Below are 22,233 nucleotides of genomic sequence, written 5' to 3' on the forward strand. Positions count from 1 at the left end.
ATATCCTCAGCCGGCCTGGCAGTTTAGTTCAGTCATGTGACTAGTTCGGGCCAATGGCGGGGAGACATGCCAAGTGACACTTCTGGATCCTAGAAGCTAAATATCCAGTGGGGCTTCCTCTCACTTCCTTCCCCAGCTGTCAGGTGGGTTACCTTGAAGTTGCAAGATACGGAAGCCACAAAATAGAAACCAACCTGCAAGGGTAAGCTAAGCTCCTGAGATTCGGGGTTTCTTTACGACTGCAGCCTCACCTCACCTAACTTCAGGGGCCCTCCAGAGGACCTCGAGGGGCTCTGTGGCTGGGGCTGCTGAGTGGCCAGGGTACCTGGTGACAGGTGATGAGCAGGGCCGTCCACACGAAGACACCCGAGATGGCCTGGGCTGCAGTGGTCATCAGGAACACGGGCTGCTCCATGGCCGTGGGGCTGCCCTCAGGGACAGCCGAGATGCTGGGCGAGGCTGCTGCGGTTGTGGGTGAGGCTGGGTCTGGGGCCAGTACAGCCCCCCTCACCGTCATGGTGCCGGCAGCAGGGTCTCCCTGAGAGGCACCCTTGGAGTAGACAACACACCAGCCTAGAGAGAGGAAAAAGCAATGTTAGCCCCTCCCCGGGGGAAGGGGCAGGGTTGGTAAGACCCTTCCGGGGGAAGCAGATTTGGCTCAACTGATAGAGCGTCCACCTACCACATGGGAGGTCCAGGGTTCAAACCCCAGGCCTCCTGACTCGTGTGGTGAGCTGGCCCACGTGCAGTGCTGATGCACACAAGGAGTGGCGTGCCACACAGGGGTGTCCCCCGCATAGGGAAGCCCCACGCGCAAGGAATGCGCCCCGTAAGGAGAGCTGCCCACTGCAAAAAAAAAGTGCAGCCTGCCCAGGAATGGCACCACATGCACAGAGTGATGACACAACAAGATGACACAACAAAATGAGACACAGATTCCGGGTGCCACTGATCAGAGCACAAGTGGACACAGAAGGTGACACAGAGAATGGACACAGCAGACAACTGGGGGGGGGGGGAGCGGAAGGGAAGAGAAATAAATAAAAATAAATCTCTTTGGGGTCTCTATGCCCACCTTCTAAATGTACCTGGACTCCGACCACATGTCGCCCCAGCTCCACCATCATTCTGGTCCCAGCCACCATCACCTACCCACTGGATTAATGCCTCGGGCTCCTGACAGGTCTCTATGCATCTGCCCTTGCCCAGCTGTCCCTCTGCCCGGCCACACAGCTTGTCCCCTCAATTCCTCTAGGCCTCAGCCCTGACCATCCGCTCATACTTGGCAGCCCCTTTGGCATTCCTGACCCCACCTATTACCATGCAGGTGACCAAGAGTCTGCTAATCACGTATTTGTTAGTTATCTGCACCCAGCACTCAAACACAAGGTCTGCTCTGGTCACGACGGCTTCCCCAGCACCTGGGACAGTGCGGAGCATACAGCAGGTGTTCAACAAATCCCTGATGAATATGTGCATCTTTCCACATCCACTTTAGCAAAATCATTTTATTGCTCAAAAGGCTGTCATTTTCCCTCTGCCCTGTCTGTTTCCTGAATGGCTGACACCCACTCCTTGCCCCTCACCTGCGGCGGTGTGGAGAATGTGGCTCTCCCTGCTCTCGAGTGCTTCTCTTTAACTCAACACAGGCGCTCCCTTCCTAGAAGCCTGCCTGGACTCTTCCTCCAGTCAGGCCCGCCTACCCAAGCTGCAGCTACATGCTGCCACAGCTCACGGCCATCCCGCGTCACACGTGGTTCTCCTGAGGCCACACACTGAGCAAGACCACACACCCCACCTGTGAATCCCAGCACTGAGCCTGGCCTCCAGGTGATTGATAGAGCTTCATTTGCTTGTTTTTTTCTCCTCTTTATTTCAAAAAGAATTTGAAGAACCTCACAGATACACAAGGTATAAAATAAAGAGTTGAGGGCGACGGACTTGGCCCAGTGGTTAGGGCGTCCGTCTACCACACGGGAGGTCTGTGGTTCAAACCCCGGGCCTCCTTGACCTGTGTGGAGCTGGCCCATGGGCAGTGCTGATGCGCGCAAGGAGTGCCCTGCCACGCAGGGGTGTCCCCCACATAGGGGAGCCCCACGCGCAAGGAGTGCGCCCCGTAAGGAGAGCCGCCCAGAGCGAAAGAAAGTGCAGCCTGCCTAGGAACGGCACCACCCACACGGAGAGCTGACACAGCAAGATGATGTAACAAAAAGAAACACAGATTCCCGTGCCACTGACAACAAGAGAAGCAGACAAAGAAGACACAGAGCGAATAGACACAGAGAACAGACAACTGGGGTGGGGTTGGGGGGGGAGGGGTGAGAAATAAATAAATAAATCTTTAAAAAATAAAAATAAAAAAAAATAAAGAGTTGAGGAAACTGGCATTGAGGGAAAGTTACACTGGGAAGTAGAGCCAGGGCCAAAAGGATGCAGGCAAGACACAGGCAGAATGCAGGGGGACACAGGTGGGATGCAGGGGGGACAGAGGCAGAACACAGGGGGGTCACAGGTGGGATGCAGAGGGGACACAGGCAGAACGCAGGGGGGACACAGGCAGAACGCAGGGGGGACATAGGCAGAACGCAGGGGGGACACAGGCAGAACGCAGGGGGGACACAGGTGGGATGCAGGGGGGACATAGGCAGAACGCAGGGGGGACACAGGTGGGATGCAGGGGGGACACAGGTGGGATGCAGGGGGACACAGGCAGAATGCAGGGACACACAGGTGGGATGTGGGGGCCGCAGGGGAGCTGCAGGGGGCCGCAGGCAGGCATCCACAGGCAAGCATGCAGTTCTGTGGTTCTGTCCATTACCCCGGGGGGCTCTCCCTTTGGCCCTGAGCTTCCTATTGGCTGGTGATGACTTCAGTGCCCGTGGAACAAAGACGTGATTTCACACTGAAAAGTAGCCCAAATGTTGCCCCATAAAAAACTACTGTGGGAAGCAGATGTGGCGCAAGCGATTGGGCTCCTGTTTACATATGGGAGGTCCAGGGTTTGATTCCTGGGGCCTCCTGGTGAAGGCAAGCTGGCCCGTGCAGCGAGCTAGCCCGTGCAGCGAGCTAGCCCAAGCAGAGAGCTGGCCTGAGCGGAGTGCTAACCTACACGGAGCGCTGGCCCATGCGGCGAGCTGCCCCGAGTAGAGTGCTAGCACAGCAAGATGGCAACAGAAAAAGAGACACAGAGGAGAGACAATAAGAGACTCAACAGATCAGGGAGCTGAGGTGGCTCAAGAGATTGAGCACCTCTCCCCGACTCCACAAGGTCCCAGGATTGGTTCCTAAAGAGAAGATAAGCTGACACAGAAGAATGCACACTGAATGGACACAGAGAGCAGACAATGGTGGGGGGAGGAGGGGCATAATAAATAAATCTTAAAAAAAAAAAAACTATTGTGAGGGTTCTCTTCAAAAGTTCACAGACAGGAGCCAATTCCAGTTCATAGGCTGGAACCACTTTCAAAAAGGAACCCCTGAGAACGTGCCCTTGGGAGGTCTGGCCACCTCTTCACCCTGTGGCCAGGCCCCACAGCCCTGGCAGGGGCCCCAGTCAGTGCTGCCACCTGTTGACAGGCTGAGAAACGCCACCCTCAGGGCCAGCTGGGACAAAAGACCTGGAAGACTGACTGCCCAAATCGCAGACCCTTGAAGCAGATGAAATACAACCAGAGCGATGCCTGACACACGGACGAGTGAGACAAACAGTCTTCAAAGAGGCGAAGCAGAGCGCGTGGACGCTGCACGAACCCCAGCTCCGCCGCCGGCTGGCATGCGTTCCTGCAGCAGCTGCGGGGCACCAGGGCTCTCTGCTGCCTGACCCTAAAACAGCCCCACCCCCAAGCCCGACCACCCAGGCCTGAATCCCTAGGTGAGACCAGGTCGGCCTCTGGGGTCCCTTCCACACCCGAAAGCTGGCGCTCTCAGCCGGGACATTCTGGCGCGGAGGGAAGGCTTCGCTGGGCCTGCCCGCACCCGGCCTGCGGCTGACCCCAGGATCCAGAAGCCCCGGGCCACCTGCTTCCTGACTGCCCCCCGCTCCTCTCCAATCTCTCTGGTATCCTCCACCACCATCAATACCACATCTGCTCTTTGCTGTATGTTTCTGCCCAAAAGCAAGTCTATTTTCCTGTAAGAGCAAATAATCTCTAGCACACCAACCAAGAGCTGGATCTAGACTAAAAACTCAAAAATGGAAAAGGCATCTATATAAAGAAAGTCAAATATGGAGAAGGTGTCTATATAAAGCCTGGTGGCAAGCTTTGAAAAACAGACACAGTGACAAGGCTAATAATAGCTCCTGAAAGTATGGTTGCAAAATTGAAAACCAGTGCCAAAAATAATTCTCGAAGAAAAGATGTGGTTGTAAATCATCATCTTAGTCTATCATCTTAAATTAAATGGATAAACACAGGGAATTGTGGAGGGACTAGAGGAAGTGCAAATACCCCCTAAATCTTCATCTTCCAAGCAAGACTGGGGGTCAGAGCATTTTTATTCTTAACTTAAAGCGGTACTGCGAAGCCCTCTGAGTCGCCTCCCTGGCTTGGGGGCAGCCACAGCGTCTCTGAAGCGGGGCATGGATTTTCACTTACCGACACTGGGTGAGTGAGGGCTTCCAGCACCCAGCGGCCCCCTGTGGACCATCACGGCTCTCTCACATCCCTGATAGAGGTCACGGAATTGAGAGGAAGAAATTCATTCTGGTCAGGTGACTTGCCCACAAGTCAAAATGCTGGGACTCCAACCCAGGTCCTGTAACACGATGCTCCCACCTCCTACCAAAGAGGGGAACGCCACACCCGAGGGTCTGCCCACCCAGCAGGACCCGGGTGGGACTCCCCTTGAGGAAAGGGCAGGAAGGCCCTTCGGGAGGAGGAGCCATGAGGCCGGGTCTCTGCAGGCTGCCCCAGCGGCCCGCGCTTCTGAGCCGGGCCCCACATTCACACGCAACTGTGCGGCGGCCTTCAGGGGTCACAAACCATTCTCCCCAACATTAGCTCAAGTGTTTTCCCACAGCTGCTCTAAGTAAGTAACATTATCGACATCTTAGAGAAGAGGAAACGATTCAGAACTCGGTTTCAGAGGCCCCCAGGATAGCATCATGTGATGCAAGGGTTTTCACAGTATCACCAAAAAACACTTTAAAAGCGCTATTCTGAGTCACAGGCGCAGGGTCCTGGCACCCACGAGAGGCGGCGTGGAGGCTCACGGAGGCTGTCGGGCGCTGTGCTGGCCTCCCTTCCAGGACCCAGGGCAGCGTGCCACGGCCTCTGAACGTGCTCACAGTCCTGTCGGCACAAGGTCTGACCACCATGGGAAGGAGGAGGTGGGCGGGTAACGGGCCAGTCCTCTCACGCTCAGGGCAGGCACCAACCTGGGAAGGAGCGGGTGCCCGGGTCCACGAGCAGGCAGCACGCGGGCCCAGCCCAGGCCGGACCTTGGAGAGGCAGAGGCAATGCTAGCTGGTGGAACCCCTCTGCAGGGAAGGAAGGGAAGGGGGTACAAAGAAAGGGCCCACGGGGCTCCCCTTTTGCAATGCAGCCTGCACACCCCGAGGCAGCTGGGGATGAGGCTGGAATTCCAGATGCTCTGGCAGGTGCCCATTAAGCTCAAATGACTGAAGGTTAACCTGTTGCCAGGGTCGTGGCAGAGGGCCTTGAGGGGTGATGCTGGAGTCATCTTTCTACCAAGTCCCAAGGCCTCTGGATGCCGTGCTGGGCACTGGAAGAGCTGGCACTAATAAAACCCAGTCTTGGCCTGTTCCACCATGTCAGGGAACCTGCAGTGAGGTGAGTGCACGGCAGTGAGGGAGCCCAGAGGCAGCTTGGAGTGGCTCTGCCAAGGCAGGGGAGAGGGCCGGGGAAGGCTTCAAAGCGGTGGTGACTTTGGAGGAGTCTTAAAGAAGGAAGCAGCACAATCGAGCCTCAGCTTTGAAGTCTTCAGAACAGGATTCCAGGCACCCCCATGCTAGTGTGGGCAAGTTACCGCACCTCTCAGAACCTCCGTTTCTTCATCTATAATGTTTCAGGGTAACTACACATTGACGTGGGAAAGCCCTGTTTTATAGAAGTCCCATTAATAAAGGAAGACAATACGAGAATTGAAAATGACCATTTGGCAAACCTTAATAAAAATAATGGATGTAGCTATGGATCATCAATGGATGATAAAAAACCACTGAGTGAGCAGCAGATGGGAACCTGATAAAGGACGGATCAGGCAGACACCTGAACCCACGGTCAACATCGGCATTCAACAGCGCAGCCGGGTGGGGTGCGTAGAAGCCCACGGCACCACCTCGGAAAGAGCCTTGCCGCAGCCAGTGAGCTGGAATCTAAATAAACGTCTAGAACTAACCACCAGGTTCCAGGAAAAAAGGAGGGTAGAGGAACACGTTAAATGACACCACAAGGAAGCAGCAGCCAAATCCAGACTGTGGGACACACTCTAGGACAAATGACCTGAAATCAACCGCTGAAATCACTGGCTTAAAAGCAAAGGTGGGTGCATGGAAAAAATGCAGTTAACGTAACTTATGGACTTTAGTTAACAGAAGTAGTGTGCATCGATGTCAAAGAAGGTACTAAATCAATGCTGAGGGGCAATAACGGGGGTATGGGACCTTTTCTTTTGGACTAAGGAAAATGCAGAAAAATTTACTGAGGCAATGACTGCACACTTTGGATAGACTGTACAAGGCATGGGACTGTGTAACACAGTGAACATGTGGTGGAAGATGGAATGTGGTTAACAGTATAAACATGAGAGTGTCCTCTCATGAACTATAACAAGTATACAACACTAATACATGGTGTTAATAATAGTGCATATGGGAAACACATACCAAACATAAGCTATGGGCCATGGTCAGTGGTAATAGTCTGATGATGGTCTTTCAAAATCTGTAACAAATGTTCCACAATGCAAGGTGTTGGTGGAGGGGTGATATATGAGAATTCGGTACATTATGCGTGATTGTTTTGTAAGATCACAATTTCTCCAGTAAAAAAAAATATATTAAAAAGCAAACAAAACAAAGGTGGTAGCACTGTTAAAGAATAAGAGAATAAAGAGATAGTAAAGGGTAGCGGACTTGGCCCAGCGGATAGAGCATCCATCTACCACATGGGAGGTCCACGGTTCAAACCCCAGGCCTCCTTGACTCGTGTGGAGCTGGACCATGAGCAGTGCTGATGTGCGCAAGGAGTGCCCTGCCATGCAGGGGTGTCCCCCGCGTAGGGGAGCCCCACGCGCAAGGAGTGCGCCCCGTAAGGAGAGCTGCCCAGCGCGAAAGAAAGCTCAGCCTGCCCAGGAATGGCGCCGCACACACGGAGAGCTGACACAGTAAGATGACGCAACAAAAAGAAACACAGATTCCCATGCCGCTGACAACAACAGAAGCGGACAAAGAACATGCAGCAAATGGACACAGAGAACAGACAACTGGGCGGGGGAGAGGAAGGGGAGAGAAATAAATAAAAATAAATCTTTAAAAAAAAAAAGAGAGATAGTAAAACTAAATGCATGTAATCTAAGTATCTGTTTTAAAATAAAAAAGTATATATTTTTAAAAACCTAAAGCAGAAAGTGGATGTGGCTCGAGCAGTTGCGCTCCCGCCTCCCACATGGGAGGTCCCAGGTTCGGTTTCTAGTGCCTCCTGAAAATAAAAATGAACAACAAGCAAAACAAACAAAAAACCAACCCAGAGAAACAGATGTAGCTCAGTGGTTAAATGTGCTGGCTTCCCACACGGGAGGTGCTAGGTTCAATGCCTGGTACCTCAAAACAAACAAAAAGTTAAATACAACTGGTGGACCTTATCTGGATCCTGATTCTAACAAACCAACAACTGAAACAAATCATACAAAGGAAACCCTGTCAGTTTTGTTAGTTGTGCTGGTAACACGATGGTAATTTAAAAATAAAGGGGGCAGCGATGCTCAGAGATGTATTCACCAAATGCAATGAATGTGTCATGATGATGGAGGAGAATGTTGCTATGGGGGGAGTAGTGGGGTGAGGGGGTGGGGGGGTACATGGGAACCTCATATTTTTTAATGTACTATTTTTTAAAAAATGAATTGAAAAAAAAAAAAAGGGGAAGCAGATATGGCTCAAGCAGTCGGGCACCCACCTACCACATGGGAGGTCCTGGGTTCAGTTCCCGGTGCCTCCTAAAGAAGATGAGTGGGTATATGGGGACCTCATATTTTTTTAATGTAAAATTAAAAAAATAAATAAAGACAAAAAAAAAAGAAAACGGGGAAAAAAAAAAAAGAGATGAGCTACACAGCGAGCTGATGCAACAAGATGACACAATGAACTGATGCAACAAAGAAACCTAACAAAGGAAACACAATGAGAGAAACAACAAGCAAGGAGTGAAGGTGGCTCAAGAGATTGGGCGCCTCCCTCCCATATGGGAGGTCCCAGGTTCGGTTCCCAGTGTCTCCTAAAAAGACAAGCAGACATAGAGAACACAAAAGTAACAGACACTGAGAGCAGACAGCAAGGTGGTGGGGAATAAATTTTAAAAATAAATCTTAAAAGAAAATAAATAGTAAAAAAAAAAAGGATCTTAACCTGAACCTCAGATCATACACAAAAATTAATTCAAAATGGATCATGGATTTAAATATAAAATATAATCCCTGGTACCTCTAACCAAACAAACAAACAAACAGAATGATAAAAAAATAATAATCAATTAGAAAATGGCAAAAGACATGAATAGACATTTCATTAAAGAGGAGCTACAAAGGCAAATAAACACATGGAAATAAGTTCAACATCATTAGCCAACATGGAAACGTACATTAAAACCACAGAGATATCACTACATGGCTACCAGAATGGCTAAAAAATAATAATTAAAAAAAAAAAAAAAAGAGGGAAGCGGATTTGGCTCAATGAATAGAGCATCCACCTACCACATGGGAGGTCCAGGGTTCAAACTCAGGGCTTCCTGACCCGTGTAGTGAGCTGGCCCATACGCAGTGCTGATGTGTGCAAGGAGTGCCGTGCCACGCAGGGGTGTCCCCCGCATAGGGGAGCCCCACATGCAGAGTGCGCCCCGTAAGGAGAGCCGCCCAGCAAGAAAAAAGTGCAGCCTGCCCAGGAGTGGCATCACACACACAGAGAGCTGATGCGGCAAGAGGATGCAACAAAAAGAAACACAGATTCCCCGTGCCACTTTACAAGAATGCAAGCGGACACAGAAGAACACACAGCGAATGGACACAGAGAGCAGACAACGGGGGGGGGGGGGGGGGTAAATAAATAATTAATCTTTTAAAAAAAGAGAGAAAATTTTAAAAATAGCAGCAACACCAAATGCTGGTGATGATACAGAGAAACTGGATCTCTCCTACATTGCTGGTGGGAATGTAAAAGGGTGTTAAGTAGCTTGGAAATGGTTTGGAAGATTCTCATAAAACTAACCATCCAGGGAATGGATGTAGCTCAAGCAGCTGAGCTCCCGCCTCCCACACAGGAGGTCCTGGGTTTGGTTCCCGGTGCCTCCTAAAAAAACAAAAATATACAACAAGCAAAACAAAAGAAAAGCCAACTAAGGGAAGCTGAGGTGGCTCAGTGGTTGAGCACCAGCTTCCCATGTTCAATCCCCAGCCTCCAGTACCTCAAAAACAAAACAACACAAAAACAACTAACCATGCAACTACCATGTAACCCAGCAATCACACTCTTAGGCATTTATCCCAGAGAAATGAAAACTTCTGTTCACACAAAAACTTATACACAAATGTTAATACCAGCTGTATTTATAATAGTCAAATACGAGAAAAAGGCCAAGTGTCATTCGACTAGTGAAAGGTGAAACAAACTCTGGCACATTCGGGCCATGGAATAGTACTCAGCAATAAAAAGGAACAAACTCTCAGTACCCACAACAATCTGGATGGAGCAGGGTTTAGTGAAAAAGCCAGTCTCAAAGGGCCACATACTGGGAGCAGAGCTGGCTCAAGCAATTAGGCGCCTCCCTCCCACATGGGAAGCCCTGGGTTCAGTTCCTGGTGCCTCCTTAAACAAAAGATGAGCAGACAGTGAGCACAAACAACAGGGGAGGTAGGAGAAATAAATAAATCTTAAAAAAAAAAAAAGTCACATGCTGTATGATCCCATTATATGACATTCTCAAACTGACAAAACCATGAAGATGGAAAAGAGATGAGTGGTTGCCAGGGGACAGGGATGAGGGTGTATGTGGATATACAGGGATAGCATGAGATAGTTCCTTTGTGGTTAGGGAGTGGATTTTTATCTTCACAGTGGTGGTGGCTATATAAAGCTACACATGGTAACACTACATAGAACTACACACACAGAACACAACCAAAACACAGTAAAAACCGAGTAAGTAAAAACCTCATGATTCTGGAGTCCAGTTAATATTCTCATTCCAAGGTCCAATTCTTGGTTTTGATAATGTCCTACAGCTATAAAAGATGTCATCATTAGGGGAAGCTGGATGAAGGGTACAAGGCAATCTACAGTATTTTTGCAACTGAGTCTAATTACTTCAAAAAAATTTTTAAAATCTTTATCAAGTAAAGTTGCATACAAAATATTTAAGGGTAAAAAGTATTATGATGTCTGGGGTTTACTCTAAAAAAACAAAGGAGAGGGATAGATGTGACAAGACGGACAAAATGTTGCTAAGTGTTGAGGATGGGTGATGGACAGGCAGGAATTCACTCTACTACCTGCTCTACTTTGGTGTATGTTTGAAGTTTTCCATAATAAAAACCCTTAAACAGTAGAACAGTAGAATTCTCTATGAACTTTGTAATGAGATGGAGAGTGACTCAGAAAACTATCTGTATCAGACTTACAGGTTATGCTGTAGAAAAGCAATAAAGGGAAGCAGATGTGACTCAAGCAACTGGGCTCCCGTCTACCATACAGGAGGTCCAGGGTTCAATTCCTAAAGCCTCTTGGTGAAGGTAAGTTGGCCCACTTGGAGAGCTGGCACAGCAAGATGACAACAAAAGAGACACAGAGGAGAGACAATAAGAGGCACAGCAGACCAGGGAGCTGTGGCACAAGATATTGAGCACCTATCTCCCACTCCAGAAGGTCCCAGGATCGGTTCCCTGTGCTGCCTAAGGAGGAGACAAGCAGACACAGAATAATGCAGAGAATTGGGGTGGGGGGAGGGGGGGATAATAAATAAATCTTTAAAAAAAAAAAAAAGAAAAGCAATAAAGTTGTCCAACCTAACAACTGAGGTAAACAGTTTTCTTTCACCAAAAAAATAAAAGGTTCCAAATTTGCCCATTTCTTCTATGACAACTGGCTGTCAGATATGCTTCCTAGCAGATGTTTTCAAAACAGCTTTGAGGATGTTTATTAGGTCCCTTCTTCCAAGAAAGGCACATTATCACAATGAATGAGAAAGGAATACTCTCTGAAAGAAACCCAGGCTAGGGACGCACTGTCCAGAGAAAGTATTTTATTTTATTTTTTTTAATTATTTATTATTATTTTTTAATTACATTATGAAAAATATGAGGTCCCATTCAACCCCACCGCCCCTGCCCCCCACTCCCCCCACAGCGACACTCTCTCCCATCATCATGACACATCCATTGCACCTGGTAAGTTCAAGAGAAAGTATTTTAGAAATGCTTCTACTGCTGTCGGATTTTGTTACCAAAAAAACAACGTAAGCCTGCCACCTGTAAAAATTCTCCTATCTGAACTTCTAGAAAACTACATAACAGAATTTTCTCATCTGTTTAAAAATTTCCAAAGCATTTGAGTGGGTTTTGGACACGTGTTAAGAACTTTAAAATAGAAAACCTTCTATTTAGTTTACAAAAACATTTGACTGGCATGAGAGAAGATGGAAATGTACTAGCCAAATCTCAACAAATCCTTTGCATACCCGGTAGATGGGAGGAAAAATGAGTAACCCGATTTGGAAAGAAAGCCAATGATGCATTTCCTCCATGTGCAGCTATGTGCCCTGTGTGGGGCTGTGCAGGGATCTTTTGCAGAGAGGACAACCATAAAAACCAAGTTAACTAAATCAACTGAACCCAGAACAAGGTCTCTGAACTGCTCTACTGGAGAGCATTAAAACACAACTTTCAAAAATAATCAAGCATATGAAGCCAGAATCAAGAAAATAAAAATTAATACATTGTTAGCTCATCCTTTAATTTCTAGCTTTGGGACAAGTTTTATTGTGTACATAGTATAACAGTAAGGTAATACACGCATGTAATTGTATAATACGTGTACATAACAAAGCATGGGGGTGCATGCACGCTCACAAAGTTTTTTTTTTACCGACCGGCACATGTGATCAAACAATTTGGAAAGCAGTGATTAAGCAACAGGAAAGGGCCACAGGATGCAGATCGGTCCAAAAGCAGTGAAGCACTGGGCCCCACCTCTCCCCACAGCCCACCTGCCCTCCAGGTCACTCCAGACCTGCTCCTCGTTTTGTTTCTTCACATGCCGCCTGGCAGGCTGTGAAGAGACCAGGCCACACAGTCCCCGCTTTGTCCCCAGCTCTGAGTCAGGAAACCGAGCTGGAATCACAGCACTATCGCTCGAGCTGCGAGGGGGGCCACTTACTGGACATCTCTGGGGTCAGAGTACAGTTCAGGTGCACCATCCCTTAGCCAAAGCCTTTGGGGCCAAATGAGTTCAGGAATTCCAAATTTTTCCGATTTTAGAAAGAATCATGGTGCTTATACCGCATAAGGTGTGGCACCCCCGGGGAGATCTGGGCAGCATACCAAGAGCAAACACATCGTATTTCCATAGAGAAACGTATGACGAGTCACCCTAGGTGAGATATTTTTAAAGACCATAATTAGTCTCACATCAATTCAGGCCAGATTTTTGCCACCAAATTAGTTTGCTGCAGACTTAGGAAGAACCTTTGGGACTTGTGAGTGTTCTGGATTACAGAAGGGACAGTGGGCCTGGCTGTTCTCACAGAGCTGCAGTGAGACTGGGGAGGAGAGAAGGACCCAGATAAAATGGGGCAGCGATTGGCCAGGTGATTTTCTTCGTGTACAATGCTTGAGGAAGCTGGCACTGAAACGTGACATATTTTTAACACTTACTTTCAACTTGAACGGATCCCACTTCCGACCTGAAATCCTACCAGGACATGTCAGGATCTGCCCATGGGGTGCCGTCCCGACGCCTCTGCAGAGAGCCCAGCCTAGGCCCCTGGCACCTGTGTCCCTGCCTCCTCCAGCCTCCCGCCACCCCCCACCCGCCAGCACCAGCAACACTGGGTCCCTGCCATGTAAGCCCAGGCCTCTGTGCCTGTCCCTTAGCCCTGGGCCTCTGGGGGCAAGGGGGCTGACTCCTCACTCATAGCTCACCCTAAACAGCACAGGCCCCCACCCCCCGAGGGCCAGCCCACTCCCTGTCCCGACCCACTATGCTCATTCCACGGTACAAAAAGCTCGGTCCTGACAGCATTCCTGTCCCCCCTGCGCCCCCAACATCCTATTCCGCTATCTCCAGGCCTCGCACAATGCTAGGCACACAGCTGGGATTTGGAAAAGAAAAAAGAATCAAACAACTGATTGACTGAACGCCGGCCCTTACGCCACCCGCTGTGTGAGGCAGGTTCCAGGCCCTGGGCCCCCTGGCGATGCCTTCCAGAGTTCAGCTGAAGAACCACCTGGGTGCTTTTGCTGGACAGAGGGAAGGGCTAGGGTGAGAGGATGAGTCACACCTACTGTCTTCCAAAGTGGAGAGGGCCACACCAAGGAGGGCAAAGGACTTCTTTGGTGCCACTTCACCAGAGCACAACCTGATTCACCTGGTAGGAGCAACAGGCAGGTAAGATCCTGCTAAGATAGAGATGACAAACTAGAACCATCTAGCAATGGGCTGGTAGCTTCCTGAATAAGAAGCTTCCCATCAGACAGGGTCAGAAGCCCCCCGGGCAGGAACACGGGCTGAGGAACCTCTGTGGGGTAGCTGATTCTTACCTGCTTCTCCCCAACTCACCTGCCACCTCCTGGAGGTCAGAGGTCATGTCTGATCCCTGGCACCTCCCTTGGAACCTGCACACAGTTAGCACTCCAGAAGCCTCGGGAGGTGAGGGAACAGCTGCGTGAATGTCTGCCCTCTGCAGTTCCTTCCAACTCTGAAACTCCATGATACCCACTGCCAGCACGGCGCCCACCCCGAGGAAGGGAATGTCCTCCCATTCTCCCCACAGATCTTTATCCCCACCTGCCTCCACCTCTATCACCTTCTATGACCTATTGCAGTTTGCTCAAGTCATGTCTTCCCTGGTACCTGTTCTCTTCCTTGGAGGCAATTATTAAAATTGTCGTTTTATTTCCTCCCTGAGCCTGGCTCTGCGAGGGCAGGGGCCACATCTACCTTGGTCACCACTGTGCCTGCTTGGGGCTGGCTTAGAATAGATTATGAAGCACAACGACTGCTTTGGGAGCAGAGGACACAGCAGGAACAAAGGCACGGAGAAAAACGTGTTAAAACGCACTTGGCCAGGTGCACACCAGGACCAGGATGCCTGGATCAGCCTCTGGTGACAAGTCTCTCGTGGGGCAGTGCGGCCCGTCTGATGCCTGTGTGCTCTGCAGTTTACAAAGCTCTTTTGCCAACCCTGCGTGTAGGTCCTGCTGCAGTCAGAGCATCCAGGCAGGGGCACAGGTCCCCTAGGGAGGGGCAGCAGCTTGGGGGCACTGGGAGTAGAGCCTGGCTGGGCCACCAAACCTTGAGGTTAGAGCAGTCTAACCCTGAGCAGTCTAGAAAGCCAGGTTCAGGACCAAGGAGCTGAAGCAGTCGGGGGAACAGGTTTGGGCAAACCTAGCTCACTGACAAAGAAAGGAGCACCAGTTTATAAACATTCTCTCCCCCCTCTATCTGGGGGCCAGGAAAGCCAAGATAGCGCTGGATGGGGACTTGAGAGCACAGACTCAAAGTCCAGGGGAGGAGAGCATCTTGAGTAAAACTCCACCTGGACTTGGAATGGCCCAAAGAACTATGCCAAGCCCTAGAGAATAACTTTAGAGCCATACAAATGCTCACTTCCCCTGATACAGCTCCCATCTTTCTCCATGGGCAAGTTACAGAACCTCTCCTTGCCTCAACTTAATCTGTAAAATGGGGTCATAGCTGCACCAAAAGGAATAGTTAAGTTACTGTAGGAAAGCACTTAGGACAGTGACTGGCACTGCATAATGTCATCTATTATTATTACTTTCCTATTTCATGATCACTTCATCCTCCTGCTCAGTTGGGAGTTTGGATTCCATTTCTCAAAATATTTGTTCATTTCAGTCTCCAACAGACTCTGAGACTCAGACCAGTCCTATCTCTGGTCATCTGCTCGGTCTTTTTTAATCCTTCTGAGGTCATATTTTCATTCATTAGTTTTGGATTCAAACCCTTCTGAGCTGTAGCCACGACCACTCACTTGCGGCAGCTGTCCACACCCACAGGCTGAGCTAAACTGGCATCTCGTTGCAGCCCATCTCCAAAATATTAATGCAGCCTGGGAAGGTTTTTGGTTTTTTAATATATACGCAGAAACTTCCATTTTCCCCTGCCTCACTGGTTGGAATGACAGAGTGCTGCTAACGTGAGCTCACCGCTTGCTGCCCTCAGCACCTGGGAATGACGAGGAGGCCTCCCACCTCCCATGGTGGCTGGGGCTCTTAGCTTCTGGGCGACTGCCTTCTGGGGGGCCGCAGCCCGCTGCCCACACAGGAGCAGGCCAGCAACCCCTCAGCCTGGCCCTTTCTGCCTGGTTAGCTTTCTGAAAGAGGCTCAAATGCCCTCAGGAAGGGGCGGGGCCGCCTCTCACCCCCTCCCCTCCAGGCCACAGGAACAAGTGCAGGGCACTCTAGTAGCTCAACACCTCCCCTGCCCCTTCTCCTAGCGCCAAGTTCTCAGGAATCTCTCAACTGGGAAAGAAGGTCATCCAATCATTTACCTGTCACTTGTGGGGAGGCGGGGCACCAGTAGCCGGAATAAAAGGGAACAAGAAAGTAACCCAAAATCCCTCAATGAGGTCTTACTTCATTCAGTCATTTGTCTTTTTTTTTTTTAACGTATACCACTCCAAATTTTGACCATCTCCATTTTCTCCAAAATTTAGAATAAATGAATCAATTCTCAGTTGTAAATGTGATTCCAACCATCTCTTCCAGCTGGCTAAACCCCATTCCTGCACAGAGCAAATGGGCTCTTTCAGATGCAGAATTCTGAATCCAAACAGACCCACAGGACTGCAGGTTGTCTGAGCCAGGCTCTAACCCTGCACCTGCCCCATCCCCTGAGGCCCCATCAGCAAGAAGCCGGGGCCAGGGGGCCTTGGGGAGAGCCCCCCATCCTCAAGCTTTGGGCCCCCAGCACTGCCCCCAGTAAGTACCACCCAGAGACAAGAGCAGCACCAGTAAGTACCACCCAGAGACAAAAGCAAGGATTCCCACGACAGCCCTGGTTACAGCGGCCACCGGCTGGACACCCAGATGCCCCTCAACGGGAGAAGAGTCAATCGCTGGATGACAGCACAGCAGTGTGGAGGGCGAAGTCCGGTGAAGCTTATGAGCAAGGCTGAGGGACAGAAGCCAGACGCCAGAGTTCTCCCTGCATGAGCCCACCTGTAGGAAGATGACACACAGGCAAAACTAACGGGGAGTGATGAGGTGTAAGTGGAGGTTACCTCCGGAGGAGGCTGGGGGCGACTTCTGGGGCGAGCGGAAGGCCCTGCAGCTCCACCTAGGTGATGGGTGTTTGTATGCAGGGACAGTTTCAGGTGTGAAAACCCACCGAGCTGCAGAGCTAAGATCTGTGCACTTCACAGCAGTACACTAAACCTCCATAAGGTAAAATTTATCAATATCTACCTTTCGAGTACCTTCTGTGTGCTAAGCTCAGAGCGGGCCAGAATATCTCAGTTAGGAGCGTCCAGTCTAACGGGGGAGAAAACACACACAAATAACAATACCAGGCTGACTCTGGCCAATGGGACAGGTAACAGAGTGGACTGAGGGTGTCAGTGTGGCCCGTCATTTCAGGGAGGTGGCGGGATAAACTGATAAAGCGCAGGAGTTCTGGGAGGTGACCAGACTGGCCTAAGCCTACTTCTCACTGAGTGGCCTGCGCCAGTGTTTGATCTGCTTCCTCGCCTGTAAAATGGGAGCAACAGCCACATCTCCCGGGGGTCTTGTGAGGATGCAAAGAAAGAGTGTACCCAAGGCACTTGGCGCAGGAACTTGGCCCTCAAGGCAGGCGACTGTTGCTAGTCCTGCTGGGAGGCTGTGTCTGCCAGTGCCAGGCAGCAGGCAGGGTTCACAGCCGCGAGACAGCCCTGGCCCCGCTCCCAAGCCCCGGTCAGGGCCCAGGCACAGCCACCCTGACCACGACGCAGAGGGCAGCCCCCTTCACTCATCTGGCCAACGTCTAACGCATCCCAGGCTGCGAGTAGGAATGGAATCCCTGGGACACAATGTAAAAAGCCTTAAGTGGCAGGAAAGTGGAGGAGATAAAGACCCGGGGGAGTTCAGGGGATGTGCAGAGGTGGAACCAAGTTGGGATGTAGAAAGGCAGGCAGGCAGAGGGGGCAAGAGGCGAAAGGCACAGGGTGGGAAATGTGTGGCTCTGCTGGAGGCAGGGAGGCCCCAGGGCTGAAGCCCCTGCAGATCTGAGAAGCCAGGAAGTGGGCAGGGCAGAGCAGGGATTTAAAATGCCACATCCAGCCAATGGCAGGGCTTCCACAGGGCTGCAGGGAGGTGGCTCCATTACCTGAGGCCTGGGGCTGGAGGCCCGATTTACCAAGAAACACCCAAACCTCCCCTTAGTGAGACCCAGGCACACATTTTGATGAAATGGTGGTCAGGAGGCAGCCACTGGGAAGAGTGAGGCTGGCCAGTCCTTGAGGGAGTGGCCAGAACCTTGAACTTTCTGCACAGGGCAAGAAGTGAGGATATATTTACTGTATTTTTTTATTTAATGAATTTTATTTATAAAAATTCTGAAAAAGTCACACTTCACATGGTTCAGTAATCAAAAGGTACAGAGGGTTTACAGTGAAAAGTCCTCCAGCACCAGGCCCCCTCCAGAGGCACCAAAATTACCAACTTCTGGGAATCCCCAGATACCGTCTCCACACATACAAGCGAACACGTGTATTCCTTTCCCTTTTCTCTACGCGGATGGTGGCACACCATCCTCTGCCTCGCTTCCTTCTCTCAGGAATGCATCTTGGGGATTGTTCTGTATCAGCCTACAGAGTTCCCATAATATTTTTCATGGCTGTACAGTACTTCATGGTTTGGACAAAGCATAACTTGCTTGTGGGTCCTACTGATGGACATTTAGGTTATTTCCAATCTTTCACTATTACAAATAAAGCACCAATGACTAACCTTGCAAATAAGTCATTTTGCACATGTGTCGACACATCTATAGGATAAAAGCATACAAGCATCTGTAATTCTGAAAGATACTGCCAGAGAGGCAGAACACATTTAAATCCAAAAAACAGGCTTTACTCATTCATGAAATAAGCCCAATTAGTAGAGGAAATACAAGTTGTAGTTTTAAGGGTACCCAGATGACGAAATGGTAGAGAGAAACCCTGTTTTTAGAGGCCAAGCACTAATGGTTCCAGGCCAGATCAGCCCCACCTTGCCCAGCACTCTGGTCCATGAACTTGCATTTCCTCACCTGCAAGTGGAGGCTGGACCCACTCGGCTCCTCCCAGCACAGAGAGGCTCCAAGTCCTGGTCCCAGGGCAGGTACCAGGGTGGATGTGACTTTAGTCACGACAACATGCAGCCGTAATTGGTCTCCCTGGGTGACGGTACCAGCACCCAGGGGAGGAGCAGGCAGGCCCCAGACTGTGCTTTAGAGGCAGGCCTGGAAGGGAGGGGTGAGGTGGAGAGTCCAGGAAGGTCAAGCGATTCAAGTCTAGCCATCCCAAAAGAGTGTTAAGCACCTCTTGCTACTTTCCCTGCAAAGGCTGCAGGGGCATCACAGTCCTGCAAGACACACTCACACTGGAGATCCCCTCTCAACCTGCACTCCTCCTGTGTCCATCACGCACCTGTTAGATAACGCTACGTGCCTAACAGCAACCACCGCCTAAGCACTGCTGAAGAGGACAGGTTTCTGGAACACCTCATGTCCTCCCTCCCTGTGGGTGAGGCTGGGGAAGTACAGCAAGCAGGGCAGGGCAGGGCTTCCCCTCGCCTCCACAACTCCAACTCTGCTGAAAACTGTGAAAAAAAGAAAAGACCTGCGTCCACCCGAGTGGGAAACACCTCCTGGCAAACCACAGGCAGTGTTGAGATAAAGACCGTGTGCCAACCTTCCTGTTGCCCTGCCCATGCCCCGCTCTGAACAGCCAAGCACTTCTGTAAATCAAATCATATTTAAACGCATGGAGGCTGTTTGCTATAAAATTTTTCTAACCAATGCTCAGTGCACCAATCTTTCTTTGTAAAGCAACTATGTACTGTTTGGTAAATCTAGATTTTCACACGTCCTCTTTATTTAAAAGCCACTGCCTTCCTCCTCCTGGAGGTTAGGTTGTGACCCGAATGCCTAGCAGGGCTCACTCGCTGCCACTCCCCTCACCTGCCTCTCTCCTGCCTCTGTGTGGGCTCAAGGTGGCCTTCCACCTGGCGAGTCTGTCTACCTCTTCTCCACCTGGACCTTCCACTGTCCACCAGTTCACTGCCCTTCCCATGGGGAGCACTCACTCCTTACCTCACCCCCACCACTTCTGCCAGGCAGAATGTACCACTCCCCCTCCAGCTCCCACAGCTTCTACCAGGACCCCCACGACCACACTTTCTAAATCTAAGCCACAATTCAATCTGCTGGGCATGCAGTGGGACTGCAGGCTCTCCAAGGGCAGGGGCTGATCTGGGGATGGCCGGTCAGGGCAGGAAGGGCCTAAGATCTGAAATCAGAAAACCTGGGCACTTCCTTCCACAGGCCTTCAGCAAGGTCACCCTCTGAGCCTCAGTCAGTCCATCTGCAGATCAGGCACAATAATTCCAAGGTGCCAGGGCACTGGGAGGAGTAAATGAAATGTGAAACATAATCTGTATACTGCAAAGTCCTACCCAAATTCCAACGAGCATAATATTAGTTAATATAGTAGTATTAATTAATAATCAGTATTAATTAGTATACATTAACTAATATATCAATACTGATTACTATTTTCACCTTTCCCTTTCGGCAACACCTATCATCGTGCCTTGCAGGTACCCAAAAATGTTGCTGACAGAATTCCAGATTCTCTGATCATTCTAGATGAAGTAAATCATCATGGGGGAGCAGATGTCACTCAAGTAGTTGAGTGCTGGCTTCCCATGTACAAGGTCCCAGGTTTGATCCCTGGTACCTCCTAAAAACAAAACAAACAAAAAACAAAACAAAACAAAACAAAAAAATAACTTTCATTGGGGAGTGGATGTAGCTCAGTGGTTGAGCACTTGCTTCTCATGTACAAGGTTCTGGGTTCAATCCTCCACACTTCCTTAAAACACACACACTCACACACACACTAGCAGTGGAGACCAGGGGGCTCTGTCAGAGGCAGCAGAAGCCGTGGCCTGGGCTTCTTCCTCTGGGAAACCATACCGCCCAGCAGAGAAGGGCAGGGCCTCCCAGGTGCAGGCAGTCCACAGGGGTTGTAGCAGGAGAGAAACAAAGGTAGCCCAGTCCACACACAAACCCCAGGGCAGGGAGGCTGTCGGATCTGAAAAGCCCTTTCAAGGGGTGACCTGCAGCAACTTCCAGAGGTCTCCCTCCGCCCTCTTCCTGCAGGTAAAAGGGTCCAGTCTGTAGCTGGGATCATGGCTCCCCAGAGAGGAGAGGGGAATCTTCAGGAGGATCACCAAACAGATTTCAGGTTGGGAAAGGAGGAAGACACACTCATCTCCTTCCATCTTCCCAAGACCATGTAGACCTGCTCTCCCTCCAAACCAGGCCCCTGCCCTTGGAGAGCTCCATAGTCTGTGACCTCACCTGCACCTGGGCCACTCAAAAGGTGGCCAGAGCGGGCGCCAGTAGCCCCATGAGAGGGGTGAGGCTCAGAGGGCCCTCAGCCATCACCCAGGTTTTCTGACTCAGTCCAGTGCTCCGGCCACCACTCACCCGGTCAGGCCACCCAGCAGAAAGGTTGGTGAACTCATCTTCCCTGCAGAGAGCCTGAAATAAACGCCAAGGCAGTCTGGGAACTTCTCTGACTCCTTTATATCTATGGCTGACTTTTTAATTTCATGGGTAAATGCTTACAACCCAGCGTTAACGGAACAACAAGCTAACACATGTATGCCTAGAAAGAAAACAATGCCTAAACTTTAACAGTGATTATCTTCTTGATTATGAAATTCGGGGTGATTTTTATTTTCATCCCCAATCTTTTCTGTTTTCCAAGTTTACAATAACCAGTACGTACTATTTTTAAAATCAGAGAAGCCTATTGTGTTTAAAAGGTTGAAACACTAAGATCAACGTTACAAACTTCCCATTACATGTTCATTTAGCCGTGTGTGACTTTTTAAAAAGTGATAGGGTTGGAAGTGACGCAAGTTAGACACAAAGGTTTTCTGGGTGGGATCTTCCCCCTCCAGTTTCCGCCCAGAGAAGAAGGAAAAGGAGGTGTCTGCGGGGCTTCCTGTCTCCCAGCATAGGCCTGAGATCCACCAGATCATCACAAAGAAACTGCCCAAGGCGGCTCAATACGCGCCGGGGACTCCTGATACAAGTTCAGTCCAATAATCCCATTCTTTTTGGCATTAATGGCTGTCATTTCTCGAGAGTAAATTACAGTTTTATCCTGAGTGGGAACGCCATCACTCCATCCAATCATTCATTTCCTTAGCCAAAAACTATTTTAGCATTGTGCCACTGGGCCACTGTTAAAGAGGACTGGAAAAATTCTCAACTGGAAGCCTGTGTCATCCTTCTATGTTCTGCCCAAGCACCGGTTTCAGCAGCCAACAGGAAGGTGGACAAGTGCTGCCTGGGTCTCCAGCCTAGCCCCAGCTCCTTGGCTGCCTCTGCATTGGCCTGACTCTCCAGACCTTAGGAAACAAGGAGCTTGAGAGGCAGTGCCTGTCAAGGAGGCTGGCAGACTCAGCGGGCGGCACTAAGCTAAGCAGAGGTCGAAGGCCTGGGGAGAGTGATGAAAAAACCCAAAGCATTCCAGTTGCCCTCTCCATGGCTCTCTCCCACTT

The 22,233-nt window shown here is 50.2% G+C and overlaps 1 protein-coding gene across 2 annotated transcripts in view; it reads right to left on the reverse strand.

The window, feature by feature from the left end:
• Positions 1-22,233, reverse strand: part of TMEM184B (transmembrane protein 184B) — a 51,259-nt gene that overhangs the window by 24,092 nt on the left and 4,934 nt on the right. For both annotated transcript variants that reach the window (XM_012528164.2, XM_004466216.4), the window contains exon 2: positions 326-573. In XM_012528164.2, the coding sequence (XP_012383618.1) occupies positions 326-517 (192 nt within the window). In that variant the 5' untranslated portion in view covers positions 518-573. The remainder of the gene's footprint in view (positions 1-325; positions 574-22,233) is intronic.

This window comes from Dasypus novemcinctus, chromosome 12 (assembly GCF_030445035.2).
Source record: "Dasypus novemcinctus isolate mDasNov1 chromosome 12, mDasNov1.1.hap2, whole genome shotgun sequence".
Classification (NCBI taxonomy): Eukaryota; Metazoa; Chordata; class Mammalia; order Cingulata; family Dasypodidae; genus Dasypus; species Dasypus novemcinctus.